The sequence below is a fragment of the Microtus pennsylvanicus genome, chromosome 19 (genome assembly GCF_037038515.1).
Source record: "Microtus pennsylvanicus isolate mMicPen1 chromosome 19, mMicPen1.hap1, whole genome shotgun sequence".
In the NCBI taxonomy this organism is placed as follows: domain Eukaryota; kingdom Metazoa; phylum Chordata; class Mammalia; order Rodentia; family Cricetidae; genus Microtus; species Microtus pennsylvanicus.
The window spans coordinates 34119060-34139678 of record NC_134597.1 but is presented as its reverse complement, the minus strand read 5'-3'; the positions used below and the strand labels follow the sequence as shown (position 1 = coordinate 34139678).

The window sequence follows — 20619 nt, the reverse complement described above, 5'->3', positions numbered from 1 at the left end:
GACAAAGAGATTGAGGAACCAAGGTAGCTTAAAGAGTTTGAAACAAACTGTACTCCCCCCTCACCTGAGTCTTGGATTTACAACTGCTTCCCATTCCTCTCCCCGATGGTCCCTTCACAAGCTGCTCCTCTCCCACTCCTTCCCCAAAGGAGTTCTAACAAGGACTCACAGAGAGGGCAGCCTAAATACAAACTGGGGAATGAGAACGCATCCTCAGCTGAAGGCTTCCTCATGAGCCAGGGCTTTGGCAGGTGGCCCACTGATGAGTTTTTCTTGGTCTTCCCCACCCCCTCCCACCAACACACACTGTTTCAGGTTCTTGAACAGGCAGCGAAATAATCCTCTTAACATGTGGAAACTCAGTGCCCACGTTTGTCAGAGGTTCAGCATCCCATAGTGGCAATAAAAAGCCATCCAAGGGAAAGGAAGGTACAGGTTACCAGCAAAAAATTTATCATCAACAGAAACTCTGAGCCCAGGTGTAAGGCTCTTCGATACAAGACTCCTCTCTGAGTCGGTCCGTTCTCCCTTCTTCACATCACATAACTTGCCACTTCTTCTTCAGGCCAGCTGGTTGTTGGCTTTGCTCCCAACAGAATGGAGCCTGACATAAAATACTGAGTGTTTCTTGGACCTGGAGATGGGGCACAGCAGCTGGTCAGGTGGGCGTTTCCCAGGTAGATCAGATGATTATCGTTTACCACTGTGCTCTGCCTTTCCTCTCTCCCTATTAGACTTCTCAACTACAAATATACTAAATCATTTGTTTACAATTATATTGTTTGTCTGGGGAGGAACTGTGTTTAGCTCTTGTGTTGCCAATGGCTATTCTCTAAGAATCTAGCGCCAGCCACACTCTTTTCCACCAACTGTGTTAGATGATGTTAGGGTGGGAAATCAATGAGAATTGAGCAGCTGCTGCTTCGATGACCCAGTCTTGCCTCTGGCCTGGAACCTCACCTCTTTTGCTGTCATGTTATACTCGATTCTCCATTCCTAGCCTCTTCACACTATGGAAAGTTCCAGCTCTGCTTCAGCGCATCCGTCCCAGACATCCCATAATAACCAGGGTGATCTGTTAACAGAGGCCCCACATTATCTGTGTCAATGGGAGCAAAAGGAGTTCCTTCCCTTAATTCTGAGCTCACAGTAGGTGTTCCATCAATGGTTTTTGGATGGATTTGGGGAAATAATAGTTCTTAGTTTTGTTTAAAATAGTCAAATATTTCACTTTTTAAAAAAATACTCTAACAGAAATTGCTGCCTAGACCAAACTAAAAATCACAAAAGTGAAATGTGTATGAAGGAATCTAACCTCATGTGCCAGGGGGCATTCAGATCCTGAAGCCTCCTATCTGGGGGGCAGTTTGTCTTTTGTAAACATACCACCAAATGGTAAGGAGAATCCACTCTGGGTCTGGGGTCTTAGCGAAAGCAGAAGCTAGATCTGCCTGCTGCAATTGATCCTGCAAGGCATGGAACCTGTGTTCACCTAGATCACAGATTCTTCTAGTGGAAGTATGAAAGTATAGCCTCAAAGATTATCAACCTCCCCAATGCTGCGACTCTTCAGCAATTCTTTATGTTGTGGTGGCCCTCAGCCAGAAAATTATTTTTGTTGCTACTTCATATCTGTAATTTTGCTACTATGTTGAACTGTAATGGAAATAGCTGCTATGCAGGATGGTCTTAGGCAACCTCTTGTGAAAGGGTCTTCAGCCCCCAAAGAGGTCTCGACCCACAGGTTGAGAACCACTGCGTTAGAAGATGAGACTGTGCCACTCCAAGGAAGGTCATATAGGCTGATGACCCCTCGGTCTGGGGAGAGAATTGTAAAGACAACCCTCAACAGGCCACCATGAAATCCTGCCACATCGTTTCAAAGTGAAGTAAACTAGCCTGTCTCTAAGATAACCCCAGCTGTGATGTTAGATTGTTCTGTATTTGGTGGGCCTGCCCCCACCGGAAAGCACTGGAACACTGACTTCCCAGTAATACTTTTGTTTACATTTTTCTTCTTTTAGATTCATTTTTATTTTGAATGTATGAATGTTTTGCCTGCATTCATGCGTGCGCGCGCGCGCACACACACACACACACACACACACACACACACACACACACGGTCCACATTCAAATGTGTTGTGCCCAGAAGAGGGTTTGAGATCCGACGGAACTGGAGTTACAGATGGGAAACAAACCTGGGTCCCCTGGGAGAGCAACAAGTGTGATCACCAGCTCTCTACCCCATTTGAATTTTTTCTTAGGAAAATGATAAACAATTCCACACCAGGGAAGACAATATTATATTTTTATAACTGTACGATAACCTGGCTCCAAGCTTTAAAACAGCTTTATAACTCAGCCCCCCTTGTAGCATCAATTCTTTTGAGGGTGTGCGCTAGGGTATTTAAAAGCAAATCAATGATTTCACGTCATTTCACCCATTAATACTTTGACGCCCATAATAAAAATCTCCAGGCTAATCCACCATTTTGCAATCTACAGAACTAGTGAACACATCAAGCAGACACTAAGGCATGGCTTCTCTTACCCCAGTTTCCCCCTTAGCTAGGATGAGAAGCTGTTCATTAAAATAACTGTTGGTGTAGAGGCCGAGTGAGTATCCCTGAGCAGGAGCAGGTTTCTGAAGTGGTGCACAGTAATTCAGATGGTACGCTGCCCAGGCATCTCTGTTAGCTGTGAGAATTTCAACTTCCCTACAATTACAGCAAGTCGTTCTACCTATACCTCAGCTAGCACTGCAGCCAGAGATGGGAGCCCTCCGCCTCCTTGCTCGCTTTATATATGGGCGTATTCATCTTTGCATGTACCTGTACACACCAACACACAGGCATCCAGATAGACCTTTTCTTTCTAATGTGGAATAAGTCAGGAAGTATGGGAAAGTTTTGTGGTTGTTTGACTTAACATCTTGTTTCTGACCCAAGGACAGGTTGCAGAAGAAGTCTTGATCAAATTACTCGAGGCCACTTCTTTGTGCTTCTGAATCTGGTGCTATTACAGAGTCACTACACCTATGTTTTATTTTTGTAAGATTTCCTACCCCCACTTTAGTTTAGACTGGTTCTCTCTCTCTCGGTTCTCTCTCTCTCTCTCTCTCTCTCTCTCTCTCTCTCTCTCTCTCTCTCTCTCTCTCTCTCTCTTTCTGATTTATTTATTTATCCTGCATACAGTGTTCTGCCTGCAGACCAGAAGAGGGCATCAGATTTCATCATGGGTCCATGTAGGTGCTGGGAATTGAACTCAGGTCCTCTGAAAGAGCAGCCAGTGCTCTGAACCACTGAGCCATCTCTCCAGCCCCTGGGTTTGTTTTTCAAAAAATTATCTCATATAGAGCAGCCAGCCTGGCCTTCATCCTCTAGGAAGCTGAGACTGGCCCTGAGCTCTTGACCCTCCTGTCCCTTTCCTAAGTGCTGAGATTGCAGGCATGCACCACCACACTTAGATTAGAAAGCATTTTATGAGCGGTTGGAGATGGTGATAAAGAAGAATTAACACCTCTCCACAGGGTTACTCACCAGAAACTCTGAAAATTCTGAAATGGTCCAAAGTGGTTTCCCTAAAGATAGAGTGGAAGTGGGGAGCTAGACATGACAATCTCTGCTCTTTACATCTCTTGTGCAGTGTGATTGTTTTGCTCATGTGTGTGTGTGTGTGTGTATGTTCTTGTATGTGCAGGTACATGTGTGTGTATTGAGGGGTGCCTGTAGATGACAGAGGACACAAGTGACTATTATCTGACTTCTTTTCCTTTTCTTTTTCTTTTTGTTTTGGAGACAGAGTCTCTTGCTGGTTTGGGGATGAAGGCAGAATCCACTTGTCTCTCTCTGCCTGCCCAATGCCAGGATTACAACAGTGTGCTTCCATGCCTGGGTTTTTAAATGTGCATTCTAGGAAGCAAACTCAGGATCTCATGCTTAAAAAGCAGGGGCTTTACTGTCTAAGTTGTCTTCCAGACTGACTAATCTTTTACTATAAATATCTACTTATTAAAATGTTTGTGATAATATTAAATTACCTGTAACCAAATAAAATAATTACACAAGTATCTTAAAATCTGATCCATAAATTGTTGGAACGACGTCTCTCCAGTTCTGGCCTCTCAATATGGAGTTCAGTGGGCTCAGTCCTCTAAACCTGGTCTGAACCCACTTCCACAGTGTCGTTACTAGAGACGCTGTCTATCCACAGACACCTAGCCTTGGTATTTATAACTACATCACAGTCCTCTTTCTGGAACTTCAGATTCTCATTGATCTTATCACAGATTGCTCTGCCTGTTGAATAGGCTCCTCTCAACCCCTCCTTCTGCACTGTTTTCATGTGAGAACGACTCACTTTCTCTGAAATCCCGTCTCTGTTTCCCCCACCCCCATGCCCCGTGTCTCTTCGCTGAAGACGTCAGGCTCATAACAGGGATCCAGTATCTCACTACATGTACTCTTTTCTGCATCTAGCAGCTAATGGGCAAGAGTAAATAGAATCATAATGTTCTTTCCAGGGCCTCCCATGGATGTAGTTGGAGTGTAAAAAATAGATAATGGCTAGAAATGCATAATCAGCAAATACAGTAATTTAGCATTGTGTTATAAAGGAATTACAACTCAAAGGAATTAAAGAAATAATTCCCTAAATACATACAAATATAGGCTATTCAGTGGGAAATGTTAAGTCTCACATCATAACAAGGCTGAGTAAGATTAAGACATTAAATGGACATGCATGTTCTAAAGAGGAAACACAAATTTCTAGCATATATTTTGAAAAAAATGCAGTCACAAAATACAAGCATACAACAATCAAGACCGTAAGAGAAAAGAATGCACTTGAACCCAGTCGGCCACCTCGAGCTGTTAGTGGTGACTGATTGTCTACCCTCGTCCGACGTTTTACCTATTGCCTGATAGCTGCTTTCCCTGCTGGGGAATGAGTCTGAGAAACATCTGTCTTTCTCACATCTTTCCCAGTATGTGCACAGGGCTGAAGGTTACAGAGCTGTACGGTAAGTGTGAAATTCGGTCAAAACTTGAGACACAGCAGAAGGGGGAAGAGCTTTACTCTCCAACAATGACAGATGGTGATATAAATTATCCGACTCTCACATAACACTAGCCACCAAAATAATGCATGTAGTTTTCCTTTATAGGATACCAAAATGTTCATGATCTGATGTAACGGGAAAGAGAAAACAAACCCAACACAGACTGTCAACAAGCAATCACAGAAAGGAAATCTCTGATAAATATCTATTTAAGACAAGCCCCTACACTTCCATGCCCGTATGGCCATGGAAACCAGTAAAAGCAGCCTCCTACAAAGAGGGCTAGATAAGGAAACTTCTTGTTTCCGCTTCGTCCCTAGGGAGAGGAATGAAAAAAATCTCAACTAAGGATTTGGATTACAAGCCAATATTTGAAGTAGCCTTCACTTGGAAGTCACCCTGCCAGCCCTATCCAAGAGACTTCAAGCAGGGCTTTGACTCAGCTTAGTCTCAGGCTGGCTCTTCCTCATGGCTGACAAAGCAACCAGAAATCTCTTCGGTGACAACCAGACCTCAGTGACAATTGTCAAGACATCACAGCGTGGTTAAACACAAATGCACTCTGTGTTCTAGAATTGATGAGATCAGACAATTTAAGTCCTTACAATTACCCTCTACATTGAGGCTGTAGACTAAAAACATTCTGTACTTTATGTAATGCAGATATAGTTAGTATTTGAGAAAGTAAATGATTTATTTTAAAATTTAGACATGGTGTTCTAGGTGAACCCGTTTTGAAATATCATTACCTCAGGCAAGTACCTCTGGTATCATGGCCTTTCTCCCATGGTTTTTCAAATACTTGTTCCCAAGCAGACGGCTCTAACAGCTAAACTCAATGTCTCTGTATTGTTATATGACAGCTCAATAGATACAGAGATCAATCTGGTGGTCAGGATCAAAAACATCTTTCAGACTGTGAATGTGTACACTAAAGCAGAGCACTGGCACCATCACTAACATCTCGGTGCACCTGCCACTTGCAAGATACTCAATAAATTCTGGCAAGAGGGCCTATGGCTTGGGAGCCCAAGTCTCTGCTTTCACTTCCTGAGTTGACCGATATCTGTTGAGCAACTTCATGCAAAGCACTAGGAACATACTGTTGGGCTCCATGGTCAGCAGACTAGACTATGCTGAAGACAGAACATGGCTGTCAGTCTGGAAACTTCGCTCTTCTGCATCTACAGAGAGCTGGAAGTTACATTTATGGGTGTATATATAGTCCTAGGACATTATATTAGAGGGTGCTGATAGAGGCACACATTGCCATAAAAGATCAAGAAAGGATCTTTTTCAAGAAAGAAAAAATCCATTTCCCCTAAAACTGGTGACTTTGGAAAGCTTAAGGATTATTTGCCAACCCCCATTTTGTAATAAAAAATAAAATTTTGTATGTCTCAACCTCAGGAACTTTGGCTGTGGCGCAGTTTTCTCAAGTATGGCCTTGAGAGTTTGTGAATAACCCAGCCTGGTGTGCCCTCGAATTAAAACTGGATTGTGTCTTGGCTGTGGCTGGGATTGTATGTCTCCGAACTCCCATTTCAGTAATGACCTCATTAACTGAGTGCGATAACCACTCAACATGTCTTTAGGGGATGGGAGTCAGGCTGAACTAACTAATGATGATGGTAGCAATCCCTACTCTTTTTTGGTAAAATGTTAAATTGCAAGTCTCATATTTGGAACTAGCAGCAGCTGTGGCAGTCATTGATGACTCTCTTGAGACTAGGATTAAGCATATTATTATTGCATCCCTGGCAGGAAGACCATGAGCTTCACAAAGGTCCCTGGACTAACAGGTAACACAGAAACCCACCAAGTCCTTGTCTGAAACTGGGCCTTCTTGAAACATGGGGTGACTTGTGTATCTATGCAATTGTCTCTTGCCATCTTATTTTTTTCTTATGATTTTAATGGCTTCTTTTGCATACTTCTGAGCTAGTCACCAGGTTGACAAACCCCCCCCCCCAAGTTGGGGCATTCAAAATTTTATTTGTTAATATACAAAGGGAGTTCCTAGGCAATCCTTACTTTCCAAAGCCACAGGCATAAGGACTGACCTCCCCCACTCCTCTGACTTCTTTTTCTGCTCTTTTTAATGTAGAACAACACCCATAACCCTCCAACTTAATATCTTCAAATGGCACATACACAAGGAAATAAATTCCCAGTGTCATCCCAATCAGTCACCCTACAGTCCTGAATTATGTGTAGATTTGAAACATCTGGGAAGTCAGCAGTCCTCTGCTTTACTTCCTGACTTGGAAGCAGCTTTCACCAAGCTCTCAGGATTATATAATATATGTGCTCCGGTCCTTAAAAATAATGGTGACGTACACAAATTCACTGTGGAATCCTAGGTGGCAAGGCGCTTCAACCCACGCGCAGGTGGACAGAGTAAGGGATGTCCGCCCTGCACCCAACACTCTGGGTCAAGAGCACCCACATACAGAGATGCAGAACTGAAGCCCAGACCAGGCCCTGGGGCACGGATCCAGAGCGGGCCACTTTCGCGAGCTTCCGGGCTATGCCCATCGGCTGGGACAGGGGCAGGGGCAGGGGCAGGTGTGGCCAAGCCCGGCGGGCACCAAGAGAGCCGCACGGCACAGAGCGGCGGGGCGGGCAGGCCCGGAGGGGAGTGCCCGCAGCCCGCCCCGCCCCTCGCGCCTCGGCTCCGCCTCGCCTCGCCATGGTGGAGCAGGGAGACGCGGCGCCGCTACTGCGCTGGGCCGAGGGCCCCGCGGTCTCTGTGCCGCAGGACCCCGCGCTGCAGGCTGGAGGATGGGCTCTGGGCGGCGGTGGGAGCGGCCGAGCGGCCGCGGAAGCGCCCCGAAGGCGGGAACCCGACGAGCCAGCACCCCCCGAAGTGCTGCTGCAGCCCGGGCGTCTGGAGCTGGGCGACGTGGAGGAGGACCAGGTGGTGGCTGTATTCGTGGTCACCTTCGATCCCCGCTCGGGTGAGAGACGCTTAGGGATGGAGAGATGGTTGGGAGAGGAGGACGACCGCCCGCTAGGGTGCGGGAGAAGGACCCGTTGGAGGAGGAGCACTCCCTGCACACACCTGCATCCCTCCGCGCCCGGGGGTCCCGGGGCACGGGGGCGCTGTGCCCCAGATGGGAGCCCAGGGATCTTGGGGGCTTTGTTCCGCCCGCTTCCCCGTCCCGCCGCGGCTCTCAGCTCCGCTCCGGTGCCTCTTCGCGGCTCTCCCGCTTGCTCCGCTTCAGTACGGGAGGGTTGGTTTTGTGGCCGCGGGCACGTTGGCTTTTGTTTTCTCTCTTTTTCCTGCTCAGCTGGAAGGTTCTTTCGACGCCGAGAGGAGGGAACCCACCCCCACTCTCCACCCCCGCTTAAGTCGCCTCCCACGCGGGTCCTGAAAGACCCTGCTCTGTGCTGGTTGCTTCCAGCGAGGTAACTTTCCTAGGCGCCAAGTTCACTTTCTCCGAAGGCTTTATTTTGAGGAATTAACGTGGGAGCATTTGGAGATGGAGCTGGAGAAGCCTTCTCTGGCAGGCTGTCTTTCCAGGAGAACTAACTGGTTATGTCACACCGTCTTTACCCTAACCACCCACTGCGGGGGGTGTGCGTTGCAACAGTGGGCGGTTCCGAATGGGGGGTGATAGTGAATGCAAGGGCTGTGGGCTCTGCATCGCAATCCCCAAGCCGCTGTACCGCTTCATATTTGAAGGAGGAGGAACGCCCAGATTCGTCCTCCCAGCTTTCCCCTTGGAGTTGCTGGAGTGAGGATTTGGTGTTTGTGAAGGAAGGAAGTGTTTTCTTCTTTCTGGGGGTTCCTACTTCCAGAAACCAGTCTTCCTACCCTGACGGTATGCATGGCAGGAAGATTTGGATTCTATGAAAGGGATCCAGATGTGATGGGAACTGGTGGCTTCTCGGAAGAGCGGCTTAAGTGGGGTCAAAGATTCTGAGCCCGCAAACAGGCATACATGGTCCCTAACTAAGGCGACAGCCCCATTCCTAGTGGCAGGGTTTGTGGGTAGAACTCGAGCCCCTTTGGTTCCTGTCTGCCTCCTTACCTCATTCCATTGACTTTCAAACTTTTTTTTTTTGACTTCGACCTGCTCTGTGGAATTAAATTTACATTACAACCAGCACATTTGAACCAAATGAAGCCAGAGTAGCATTGACCGCCCCCCCCCCCCGTACTTTTTTCTTACTGCTATTACACATATTGCTTGACTCTTACAACTAGGACTCTTATACATACATGGTTTTAAAAAATACTGAGATTTAAATAAAAAACCCAAACCCTTAATGTTAGACAAAACAATACTTTTTTTTAAGCTAACTGTATTTCCTGTGGAGTACCCCTTCTTGTGAAGGTAAATAGAGGCAAGCTTAAAAGTCACTTGAAGTGTAGGAACTGGAAAGGGGGCATTGATGGCTCCTGACTGCATAATGGCAGCTGTCTGGTGATACAGTCTAGGGAAAGGAGGGAAAAGAAAACCTCACAGTAATCACAGGCAGAGCTGAAAAGATAGATTATTGATCACTTACTATCACTGATCAGTTATTGGTAGCCATCAGTTGGTAATTAATATTGATCAATTCATAAAAGCTCCCAAAGACTTTGCATGGGTTTCTAGTCACAGCTGCCGACTATGGTTTTCTTGTTTATGCCTCTCTCTCTCTCTCTCTCTCTCTCTCTCTCTCTCTCTCTCTCTCTCTCTCTCTCTCTCTCTCTCTCTGTGTGTGTGTGTGTGTGTGTGTGTGTTTTAGAGAGAGTTTTCAGACTAAGGTTAATGTGAAAAGACAGCTGTCACTCACCCTGCCACGTGTGCAGGTGTTTTACTATAATCCTGTTTGGTTTAATTCTAACTGCTCTGGAATTTGCTGATTATTTATACTTAGTTTATTCGTGAGGAAAGGCACCAAGGATGGTTCCAGATTTGGGGATGAACTAGCCAGTATCTACTTGACTCTTAATCAGATATCTTTCTAGCTGCCTGACCCTCTGCCCCCTCACTTTGTCTCATCACAACCCTAGGGATCTGGGGAGAGGAAGGTGTGTGCACCTGGGTGGGCGTCATTAACTTGGTTTAGTGGTGGGGAGAAAGCAGCTGTTTCCTATCCATCTCCTTTCCTCTAATCCTCCCACCCTGTAAAATGACTCCTCTCATCCTGGGAAATCTGCTGGTAGTTCTTGTGTAAAATAAAGTTGCATAGCACATCTTTTAGAAGTAGCAGAGGAATGGATGAAGGCTGCTGAGAAGTCCTGGGTCACTAACTTCAGCACCAGGACGACGGAAAGAGCACACGGGGCCGTGTGGATGGAGCGCACACGGGGCCCGTGTGGATGGTGGTTGAGGAAGGACAGTGTAAAGAGGTGAGCGAAATCCACTCTGTCCTGCAAGCTGGAGCCATCACTGCGGTTAGAATTGTGTCTCTGTTTTAACCCAGGATCTCGTCCGCTCTCCGGAGCCCCATCTGCCTTATGTTCTTAATTAATATTGGGCACCCAGGCAAGTTCCCCAGCCTGTGTTACCAGAAGTAGTCAAGTAGATACTTCTGCTGTGCCCAGATCAGAGTGGGTCTCATCAAATTCACAGGTGTGAAGGTTCTGTCTCATGTCTTGCTCTGAGCTTATCACTTCCCCATGTCTTTCCTGTCTCCGTCCTCAGGTTTCATTTTTAGGACCTAATCCACCCAACCACTGTCCAGACAGTGGACTGTTCATGTATCCTCTCACCCAATACGGGTTACTTTTGGCGTATGTACAAGTCAGTGTGTAAAGGCAGACAGACAGGCAGACACACACACACACACATTGGGGTGTATGGAGAAGGAATGGGAGGAGGAGAGACTCCGTAGCTGTGGTTTGTCTGTCTGGCGGTGGCTGTAAGGGGGGAACTGGTTTCTTTTGTAGTTTCTATTACAAAATATCTGACGAGCAACTTAAGGAAGCAAGGGTTTGGCTCAGCAGCGCGAGTGTGTGGTGGTTTGAGGAGACACAGTTCACCATGATAGGAAAGTCACAGCGGCACGATTGTGCCGTGGTGGGTAATAGCACATGAACAGGAAGCGGAGAAAGATGAATGCTGGCTCCCCGCTTGCTTTCTCCCCCCTTTCCTTTTTTGTTCAGCCCAGGACTCCCGATCATGGTCGATGCTGCCCACGTTCGGAGTGAGGCTTCCCTGCTTGGTCAACACCCTGTCAGACACACCAGGGTATGTGTCTGAGGTGATTGGGAAACTAGTGAGGTTGACAATTAGGACTAACCATCCCGAAAAGCCTATGAGGGAAAAGTGGGTTCCGGCTGGAATAGGGGTGCTGGTGTCAGGACGGGGATGAGCGGTCCTCCGGTCCTCCGAGGAGCAGAAGCTTGGGAGAGCTTCGGGCATCCGGCAGAATAATCAGAGGGAAGTGGTTTCTTCTGGGCTCATGGCTTGAGACTTAGGGTTGTCTGACCTCCAAACGACACGAAGATCCAGGGCTTCAGGTTCAAGGTAAGACTTGCACAGAGACACACAGAGGCTTTATCTGAGGCTGGGAACTAGCTGTCGGGTGGCAGTACTGGCCATCTGGGCCACAAAGCTGCTATTGAAACCAGTCCCAGATGATAACTTGGCATGCTGGGTAGAAGAGGTTCGCTGCCAGAATATTACTTTCTTCGTTGTGTTCAGTTCTGTGACGACTTAAGCCCAGATTTTACATTGGTTTCTAGGGTTTCTAGTAAAATTTCCTTTTTTTCTGCTTGGTTAAGGAAAAAATAACCCCACCCTTGGGATGCCCCCTGCTGGTGGCAGGAACTGCTGCCCCAGGGTAGTAGAGGTCAATGCAGTTTTAACCTCTAGGTTCCTGGCTGGGGTCCTATGAATCTAGCTACTTCAGACCATTTCTTTACAAGAGTCACTGTGCACTGCTCTTATTTTGGGGGCATTTCCAGGGCTGTGTGTGCTCGCCTTGGGGTGGTTCAGAAGGGCAGGGAGATGGTTGCAGGGCATATCACCTGGCGAGCTTTTCCTTCCTGATTGCAGATGAATCACCTGTCCTCTCTTAGCCTCCAGCCGCTGCCCACGTTACGCAAACACCTCTTCCTTTATCCGAATACTGCTGCGCATCTGTCAAATGGGGACATTTGCAATCAGCCATATGTACAGCCAGGTGCGGTGGTGCATGACCAAAATTCACAGTTCAAGACTACTCGGCGCTACATAACAACCTATTTTTTTTTAAAGAAAAAAAATCTACGCACACTTGTTCTCATCTTAAACTTTGTCCTGTCATGGAACTACAAGAAGAGCAGGTGGAAAGGAACTGTGATATTAGAGCTAGGTCTGGTGCCCAAGTCAGTCGTGACTTGGAGTGCTGCCCAGCTCACCTGACTCCTTGCAGACATGGGAGGGGCCGGTGGAAAGCAAGCTCTGCGAGTGGACAGTAGTCGTCAGAGTGGCTCTCATGGGGTGGGAAAGGGAAGATTGGCCCTGATAGGCAACAGGAAAGTCGCAGAGGAGGGCTAACTCTGTCACCGTCCTTCCTCCGTGTTTTCCACCACCTGTCAGTGGTTGATTGGAATACCGTTGTGGTTATTGATTAATGCCACGTTGGCAGGCGTTTTCCTGAGCTGTTGGCGATTCACCTGCTTTGTGGTTTCCAGCCTGAAAGTTGTAACCATCTGTTGTGAATTTAGTTTCTTCTCTTGAGGACCCACAGAGAGAAAAGGAAGGGAGGTGGTTACAATGCCCACCACTTACTGTATGCCTGCTGGGGTCTCTGGGGCTGTACTGTGGGGTTCAAGGAGCACACCTTTGATCCTCCTGAAGAGTCTACACAAGAGAGAAATAGACACCCAGAGCTGTGAAGTACACCAGAGTGAGAGTGGCCTGTCACGAGGTTTTTTTTTCCCCTGTGTAAAATTAGTGCATTGGAATTCAGCTGTAGGCTGACATATGGCTGCCTCGAGATTGCCAGGATTAACTTCTCCCTGATTCAGAACTCTCCATTCTGTCTCTGCCTCTTGTTTTGGTTGTGTTCTCGTCTAAGGCAGTGTAAGATTACATCAAAAGACATAAGACCCAAAGGCAACTGATACGGACTAGACAGAAACTGATATGGACTAGACAGAAGCTGGGCCAAACACTCTTTGCAGTTTTTTCTGTCTCTAGGATTCAGTGGCTTGTTAAAAAGTGATTATATATAAGTAATCTGTTGTTGGGACCAACAGTGCTCCTGCTTCTTGCCTTTATTATTGTCTTTTTGTTACTTTGAGGCAAGATCTGTCAATCTAACCCAGGATGACCTTAAATTCACCATATAGCCCAGACTGGCCTCAGACTCCTACCCTGGCCTCTTGAGTGCTGGGATTACAGAGATGAGCCACTATATCTGGCTCCGTCCTGAATTTCTGAGACAGAATTCTTATTTTACCTCCTAGCTGAAGCCAGAGCACAGAAGTAAGTACTGATGGGAAATAGCTGAGGGAAGAGATCAAAGCCAGTGTACAAGTCTCAGGGGATGTTATACAGCAACCCTGCCCTTAGGCCTATTGGAGTTGGAAGAAGCTGCTCACTGTCCTGTCCAGGAAACCTCAACAGGAAGTGCTTGGCTGGAGCCCCCAATAGAGGGAAGAGCTTGGCTGGTTCCCCCCAATAGAGGGAAGTGCTTGGCTGGAGCCCCCCAATAGAGGGAAGTGCTTGGCTGGAGCCCCCCAATAGAGGGAAGAGCTTGGCTGGAGCCCCCCAATAGAGGGAAGAGCTTGGCTGGAGCCCCCCAATAGAGGGAAGAGCTTGGCTGGTTCCCCCCAATAGAGGGAAGTGCTTGGCTGGAGCCCCCCAATAGAGGGAAGAGCTTGGCTGGAGCCCCCAATAGAGGGAAGTGCTTGGCTGGAGCCCCCAATAGAGGGAAGTGCTTGGCTGGAGCCCCCAATAGAGGGAAGAGCCTGATTTCTAACTTAGAAGAGAGTGGAGTCGAGATTGTTTTCTCCACTTTAAATATTTTGAGGTGAGCTTTGTGAGCTTGCAAGCCAGTTTTTAGAAGGATGTGTACCATACTGTGTGGACTCTGACATCCAGTACGTAGGGGTAAGGTTATTTCACATTTAAGCAGAATATTTGGGAGATAGACACAGCCCTATATAGAGGGAACAACCTGTATCATGAGCTTCATTTGTTCTTTTCTACCTGGAATTGAACCCAGGGTTTCACAAAGACTAAGTAAGTGCTCTGTCCCTAGCCTGGGACAGCCTATGTCTTGTCTACCTCAAGAGTTTCTAAAGCCTCACACAGAACCCCTAGGCTGACCTTAGGAGCAATGGGATGGCAGAGTTCATACCAATGTGTACATCCACAGCCCTATTACCTTCCCCTAGATACACAAGCTGCTAGCCCAATTATTTGTTCGTCCTGGTTCCCTTGAATAGGAGTATGTTTGCCTTTGCATGAGCTCAGCACCGGACACTGTGTTGCCAAGTTAGGCCCCACCAGTATTTACTGAACAGCCAGACTGGCTGAATGTACACGGTTCAGACCACCCCATTTGTTCCTTTGGTGATCGTGTGAAATCCTCCCCCTAAGCTGTCTTTGTGGGAAAGACTAGGGAGGACCTATAGGTCCCTGTGATATAGGCCCACAGCTGGGAGGATACAGAGCTGGAAGGAAGCCAAGTTGGAAGGGAAAGGCCTGTGTCAGTGATGACGCTCTTTTATAAGGTCACTCCTGTTGAATTCTTCCACGCCGCCAGACTATGTTTGTGTTGATAGAGTGAGGATGTTTGGCGAAACTGAGAGCACAATATAAAGTCTGAGCCTGGAACAGGTAGGGAGGACTCTGTGTAAACTGAGAGCACAATATAAAGTCTGAGCCTGGAACAGGTAGGGAGGACTCTGTGTAAACTGAGAGCACAATATAAAGTCTGAGCCTGGAACAGGTAGGGAGGACTCTGTGTAAACTGAGAGCACAATATAAAGTCTGAGCCTGGAACAGGTAGGGAGGACTCTGTGTAAAGCTTTTCTGGCATTAAATATTTTCCCTTAAGGATTTCCAGTTTTGTAAAATCATTTTTCTTTATACTTCTACAAATTCCAGGTAGAAGTTGGTTTCTAATTCAGAATACTTTTTTTAATAGAAAAATGACCTCAAATCATAATAGTTAGGTATGGTCCCTTCTCTTAATTGTGGTTTTGCAAAGTCCTTTATGTATAGGTAGGTAGGTAGATAGATAATAGATCCTTTTTGTGTAGTTAGATAGATAATAGATAGAAAGATAGACACAGACATATATATATATATATGAATTTCTACCATTTCATTTGTTTCCCTGATTTGTAGTCAGATTGGTTAAGCCTCAGGAAAAATCTGAAAGAACTTGTGTATCCTTCATGTTGAGTCTCCATCTGTTGACATCTTTGTCATATTGGCTTCATCCTTATACAGTCAGTTCCACTATAACATGAAATAATGTGTTCTAGAAACCTCTGCTAGGAAATATCATGCCGTGCAAATCAATTTCATGAGAAAAGTGAGAGGTGGGCACAGCCCTCAGAAACATCAGAGACACAGAGAAAGGGGAGGGAGGAGGAAGAACCTAGTAGGGATAGTCGGAGAGTCTCCAGTATATGAGGTGGGTAGGAAATACATAAATACTGCATAAGGGTGTGACGCTCTCAGAGAAGCCTGTAGTTTGCCTCAGGAGGCGAGTGTTGGAGGGCTGGGCAGGGGGACTGTGAAACAGGACGAGGGCTACCTGAGCTCGGATGGAAAGTTGTGACACTCGTGGGTGGTGATGGTTCCCAGCACACACCAGACAGAGCTGGGAGAAGGAAGAGCATTGCGCATTTCTCCGTGGCTTGAGTCTTCTGCATTGTCTGGTGTTTCTCGTGGCTGAAATCATGTGAAAAATAATTTGAAGATGTCTGTCATCAGCCCCCGAGTTAGTGGTTACTTGTCCCTCTGCTGTAAGATACCTGACAGAAACAGGTAAGTAAGTCTGGCTTTTGTTCCTAGTTTCAGAGGTTCTGTTCACGCACCTTTACCCACTGGGCCATCTCACCTGCCCAGAACTTTAGAATTAATTTCTCATTATTTATTAAGTGACTAACTGGGCTCCTTTTTAAAAATTGGGATTGCATTGACTCTGTAATAGAAAATAAGAAATTCTTTGTGTTCAAATTGTTCCCTAATCAGCACTGACCCAGATTTAGCAGGCATTGTAAATGGCATTGATTTCATGTGGATTTAAATATTACCCCCGCCCCAGTCTGAACTATTTGAAAATAAGTTGCAGTGATGTTTATATCTCACTTCTAAATAATTAAGAATGCGCTTCCTCAGAGTAAGGCGGTTTTCCTGTATAACCACAATGTCATTTCCATTCCCAGGGTAATTACCACTGATTCATCAATTAGCTGTTTAAAAGACATGCTTGTTCCTAATAAAGCTGTATTGTTCCATTTGTTTTGGTTTTATTGCCCTTCCTCTCTTGTCCTAGGCACTGAGCTGTGTTGGGATGTGAAAAAAAAAATCAAGCCAAAGTCCTCCTCTCTGGCCTTTCAGAGTCTACAGATTAGCAGAGAGACCGGCATCTAAGGCATAATAGTCTAGAGGAGCAATACGAGTTGCAGCTTGTTTTTCTTTCCTTCAAGGAGCATATCAGCAGAAATGAGCTCTGCCCAGAGCGGTGTTCCGAACCTCTGCTATGTCCACGATCCACTTAGCTGCTTCTGATGTACCTTGCTCCTAACCCAGAAGGGCTTGCCTTCCTCTAAAAGCAAAGGATGCAACAGGCAGGATGTCCTCCTCCCCTCCTTGCTTTGGCCAGGCACAGAGCTGCAGTAGAGAGGACCTTGAAAAACCAGGCTGAAGAATGGCGACATTATTCTTTAGGGCAGCTGTATTAAGTCGAATATGGCCTTGCTCATGAATACCAGGCATCCAATAGCTGTGGTCTAATCAAGATAGGATCCATTCCTTTGTCACGTATGTCTTAGCTTGCCAAAGATTAAAGAATCAGCTCAGACCTATGGAGCCACCCAGGGACCTGGGTTCATGTCGGTTTATAGCTTTGTTGTTCCTCATATCATGACATCACCCGCATCCCATGCTAGGAAGCATGAGAGGAAAGGGCAGCGTGTTCCTTCCCTTTCGGGCACATTTTGGAAGCTATGCGTCTCACTTCTGTCTGTATCCCACACCTATGTGCAGGAAGGGCTGAGAAACAGTCTTCATTGGGAGTCCTTGTACCGAGCTAAAAATAGCAGGGTTTGAGAATGGATATGGAGGGGCAGCTTGCAGTACCTGTTATACCAGCAGGCCTAAAAGCACCGAAGGGACTTTCAGTAAAATTAGTCCCTGAAAATGGTCCATAAAAATGCAATTATTGCGAGGCATATTGATTCATGCCTGTAATTCTAGTCCTTGGACTGAGGAAGAGAATTGGCCTACACAGCGAGTTCCTGGTCAGTTTAAGCTAGAGTGTGAGTCCCTGTATCAAAATTCCACCAAACAGACAACCGCAAATAAAGCCCAGATGTATTGTCAGTGATTTTGGAAAACATTAAGCACTATCGATCTTTTTGCTCAGTGAAGGTCTATAATAATAATAAAAAAAAATACATGGTGGTCTTTGTTCAACTTAAAAAATCTGGCCATAAAAGTGTTTCACACCATACTTTATTTTTCTTTGAGAAAACATGTTCACATTAGCTTTGGGATTCCCAAAGGTTTCTCAGTGAAACAACAGGGGTGTGTGGGAATTGTGTCAGTCGAGACTCAGTCAGAAAAAGAACAGCTACGTCATGTATAGAAGGATTGCCACAGGGACCAGATCTTATGTAATGTGGGGGCGAATTTGCCAGTCTGTGAAAGGCTGCTGTCTGCATGGAGTTTAGTGTCTGATGACATGGACGTGAAGGAGGACAGTGATCTTGGGAAGAAGGAGGCAGATAGGACTCATGGGAGTGGACGGGGGCCTAGCCCAGCTTGTTACTGCTCTCACTATGTAGCCCTGACTGGCCTGGAATTTAACCTTATACTCAGAGATCTGCCTGCCAAGTGCTAAGATTAAAGGCGTGGGCTACCATGCTTGGCCAGTGTTGGTGATGTGGGTATCCTATAAGAGAAGTTGATATCTGGGACTGGAGAGATGGCTCAGCAGTTAAGAGCACTGACTGCCCTTACAGAGGACCGGGGTTCAATTCCCAGCCATATGGTGGCTCACAACCATCTATAATGCCGGATTGTGGCATAAAGCATCTAATACAGTTAGACCACTTATACAACAAATAAATAAATCTTAAAGAAATAGAAGTTGATGTTGTTTGTGCTCAGGTATCGGTAGCATCAGCAGGCCTGGCTGCTGTTCCCACCTTAGGAGGTGAGGATGAGCAGCCCTGCAGGTAGACAGCTCGATGCCCCAGCACCAACCTTCCAGTTTGTCCATCACATCCACCTTCAGCTGTCAACTGGAAACAGGTTTAGTGGAAGTCTGAGCCACGTAGTTCAGCCTGCTCAGGTAAGAGCCTTCAGAAGCCAGCGCAGGCACTCTCCACATGCAGCGATAGAATTGTTCCAGTCGTGTTAGCTGTCATAGCTTTCAATGGGCACTAACCTAACTGGGCATCATAGTTTAGAGATAAAGTGCCTCGCCCAAATGATAGAAGCGGTATGTGGACACATCATTCTTATCACCATAGGTGAACAAAAAATGAGCAAAAGACATACTGGTTGCTTTTATAAAATTTGAAAAGGGCTGATTCAGAGCTGTAGTTACCTGTACGAGGATGGATGTGGATGGAGGGCTCTCCAGGGGTGCTCTGATGCAGACATAACCTTCTTAATGCCGCTTGACCTTCCTTTCCTGCCTGAGCAGGAATGCTCTCTTTGGGAAAACTTAATGTGTTGTGTAATTTATACTTAATACTAGGCGTCAGTACAAAGTTTAAGTTAAGTTTCCTCAAGTTATAAGTAGTTATGAGTTGAGAAAAATAAACTTTTTATTAGGTGAACCCCATAAAGAGTAGGGTAGAGCCTAGGGATGTAGCTCAGCTGTGTCTGATATGCACAAGACCCTAGGTTGGGTCCCTTAGGTTTTAGATGGATGTTCGTGCATAATAAGGGAGAGAATACAGGGATATGGGGAAGCTTGATGCTTAGGAAACTTACCTTTACTCTCAAACTTAACATTCCCTATGAACATGTTTTCTTGTCTTTAACCCAATTAACAGAATGTCATTTTAACCTTTTTCTGTTTTATGGAATTTTAATTCCCTTCTTTTCGTGCTTTTTTGTTTTCAGTGAATTCATTAGTTGGATATAATTGTGATTCTTTTCTCCAAAATTTATTATTTGAAAGTGCCTTGGGCTATTGAGTGTGGGACTGGGTGATTCCCTGTGCTGTCTGCAGTGGCTTGCAACTAGATTGTGTTCTCTGATGATCCAAACAATTATCTGAAAGTGGTGGTGGCTAAGATAGTTGATGGTGTTTTTAAAGCCTAGAAAACTTGGACTTGGAAGGCTAATCAGTTTGCTCAAAAATGAAATCTTACAAGTTACTTATTCTTTGACTTTGGGAAGTTTTGAATATGCAAAAACAGGACAGATGATTCTACGTTGTTCTCTCTGCCTGTAGCTTACGTGGCTGATTGTGCCTTTGGAGGATGATTGTTGCTGGTTTCTACCTTTGTGCCTTCTGTCATAGCAATCGTCCAACGGAGCTGTAACTGCTGGTCCTTTTCTCTGTCACCTTTTAACCATTAGACTCTCATCTCTTTGTGGTCAGGGATTATGCCTTCTTCATGTTCCCAACACCTAGCTTAGTAGAAACCCAGAAATTAGTTATGAGTGACAGAGCCCCAAAATTCCTGAAGTGAAGACTTGATAGTTGATCTTGAAGATCACATCTGGGAAGAGATGAGAAGGAGGTGGTATTTGCTACACTGCTCAGAGAAGTAGGAAAAGATCCAGAATTGTATTTTATCAGGGAAATCGGGAGAAAGAGAGGCGTTTTGAGGAATTAGCAAACATCACAAGGTGGTCAGTGAGAATTGAGGGTTTTTTCGGGTTGCGGTCAGATATTAGTGGCTATAGATTGTAAGATTAAAAACAATATCTCAAGAGATCAAGGTAAGAATATAGGATGGAGAAATGGGAGCATAAAGTTAAATAAGTAAAATCTCCCTATACTTAGAGCCATAAGAGGAAGGTTTGGGAGTGGCACAGCCACAGGGAGTCACTCAAAGGATACTGACTTTAAGGAGAGATGGGGTCCCTCCATTGTCCCCTCCTGGCCCCCTGGTGTAATTCATCAGGACATGGATGAGATGAGCCTCCTGGTTCTGGACCCGTCTGGTCAAACAGCGCATTTCCGAGAAGCAGTGTGCGCTGCGCTGTGCTGTGCTGTGCTGTGCTCTTTCGCGGAGTGATTTTTGTTTGTTTTAACCTGACCCCCCTGTTTCTGCAGGAAACATGGTAGAATGGTGCTTACCACAAGACATTGACCTTGAAGGTGTCGAGTTCAAGTCTATGGCCAGTGGGTCCCACAAAGTTCAGTCTGATTTCATGTGAGTACTTCTGAACCCATCTTGCTCGGGTTGACGCCTC

General features: G+C 46.1%; 3 protein-coding genes across 7 annotated transcripts in view; 1 reads left to right on the top strand and 2 right to left on the bottom strand.

Moving 5' to 3' along the window:
• The window catches only part of Wee2 (WEE2 oocyte meiosis inhibiting kinase), a 32781-nt gene extending 25022 nt beyond the window's left edge, over positions 1-7759 (bottom strand). The window contains exons 1-2 of the mRNA XM_075953612.1: positions 7544-7759; positions 4363-4484 (exon numbers count right to left, since the gene is read on the bottom strand). Coding sequence (XP_075809727.1) covers positions 4363-4484; positions 7544-7759 — 338 coding nt within the window. The remainder of the gene's footprint in view (positions 1-4362; positions 4485-7543) is intronic.
• The window catches only part of Ssbp1 (single stranded DNA binding protein 1), a 46647-nt gene extending 38423 nt beyond the window's left edge, over positions 1-8224 (bottom strand). Inside the window, exon 1 of the mRNA XM_075953684.1 lies at positions 8215-8224. The gene's annotated coding sequence lies outside the window, so the exon portion shown is untranslated. The remainder of the gene's footprint in view (positions 1-8214) is intronic.
• Dennd11 (DENN domain containing 11) overlaps positions 7727-20619 on the top strand; it is a 34719-nt gene continuing 21826 nt past the window's right edge. For all 5 annotated transcript variants that reach the window (XR_012908533.1, XR_012908530.1, XR_012908532.1 and 2 more), the window contains exons 1-2: positions 7727-8025; positions 20480-20579. Coding sequence is in view for 1 of the 5 variants with exons in the window: in XM_075953680.1 (XP_075809795.1) it covers positions 7758-8025; positions 20480-20579 (368 nt within the window). In the remaining 4 variants the exon portion in view is untranslated. The remainder of the gene's footprint in view (positions 8026-20479; positions 20580-20619) is intronic.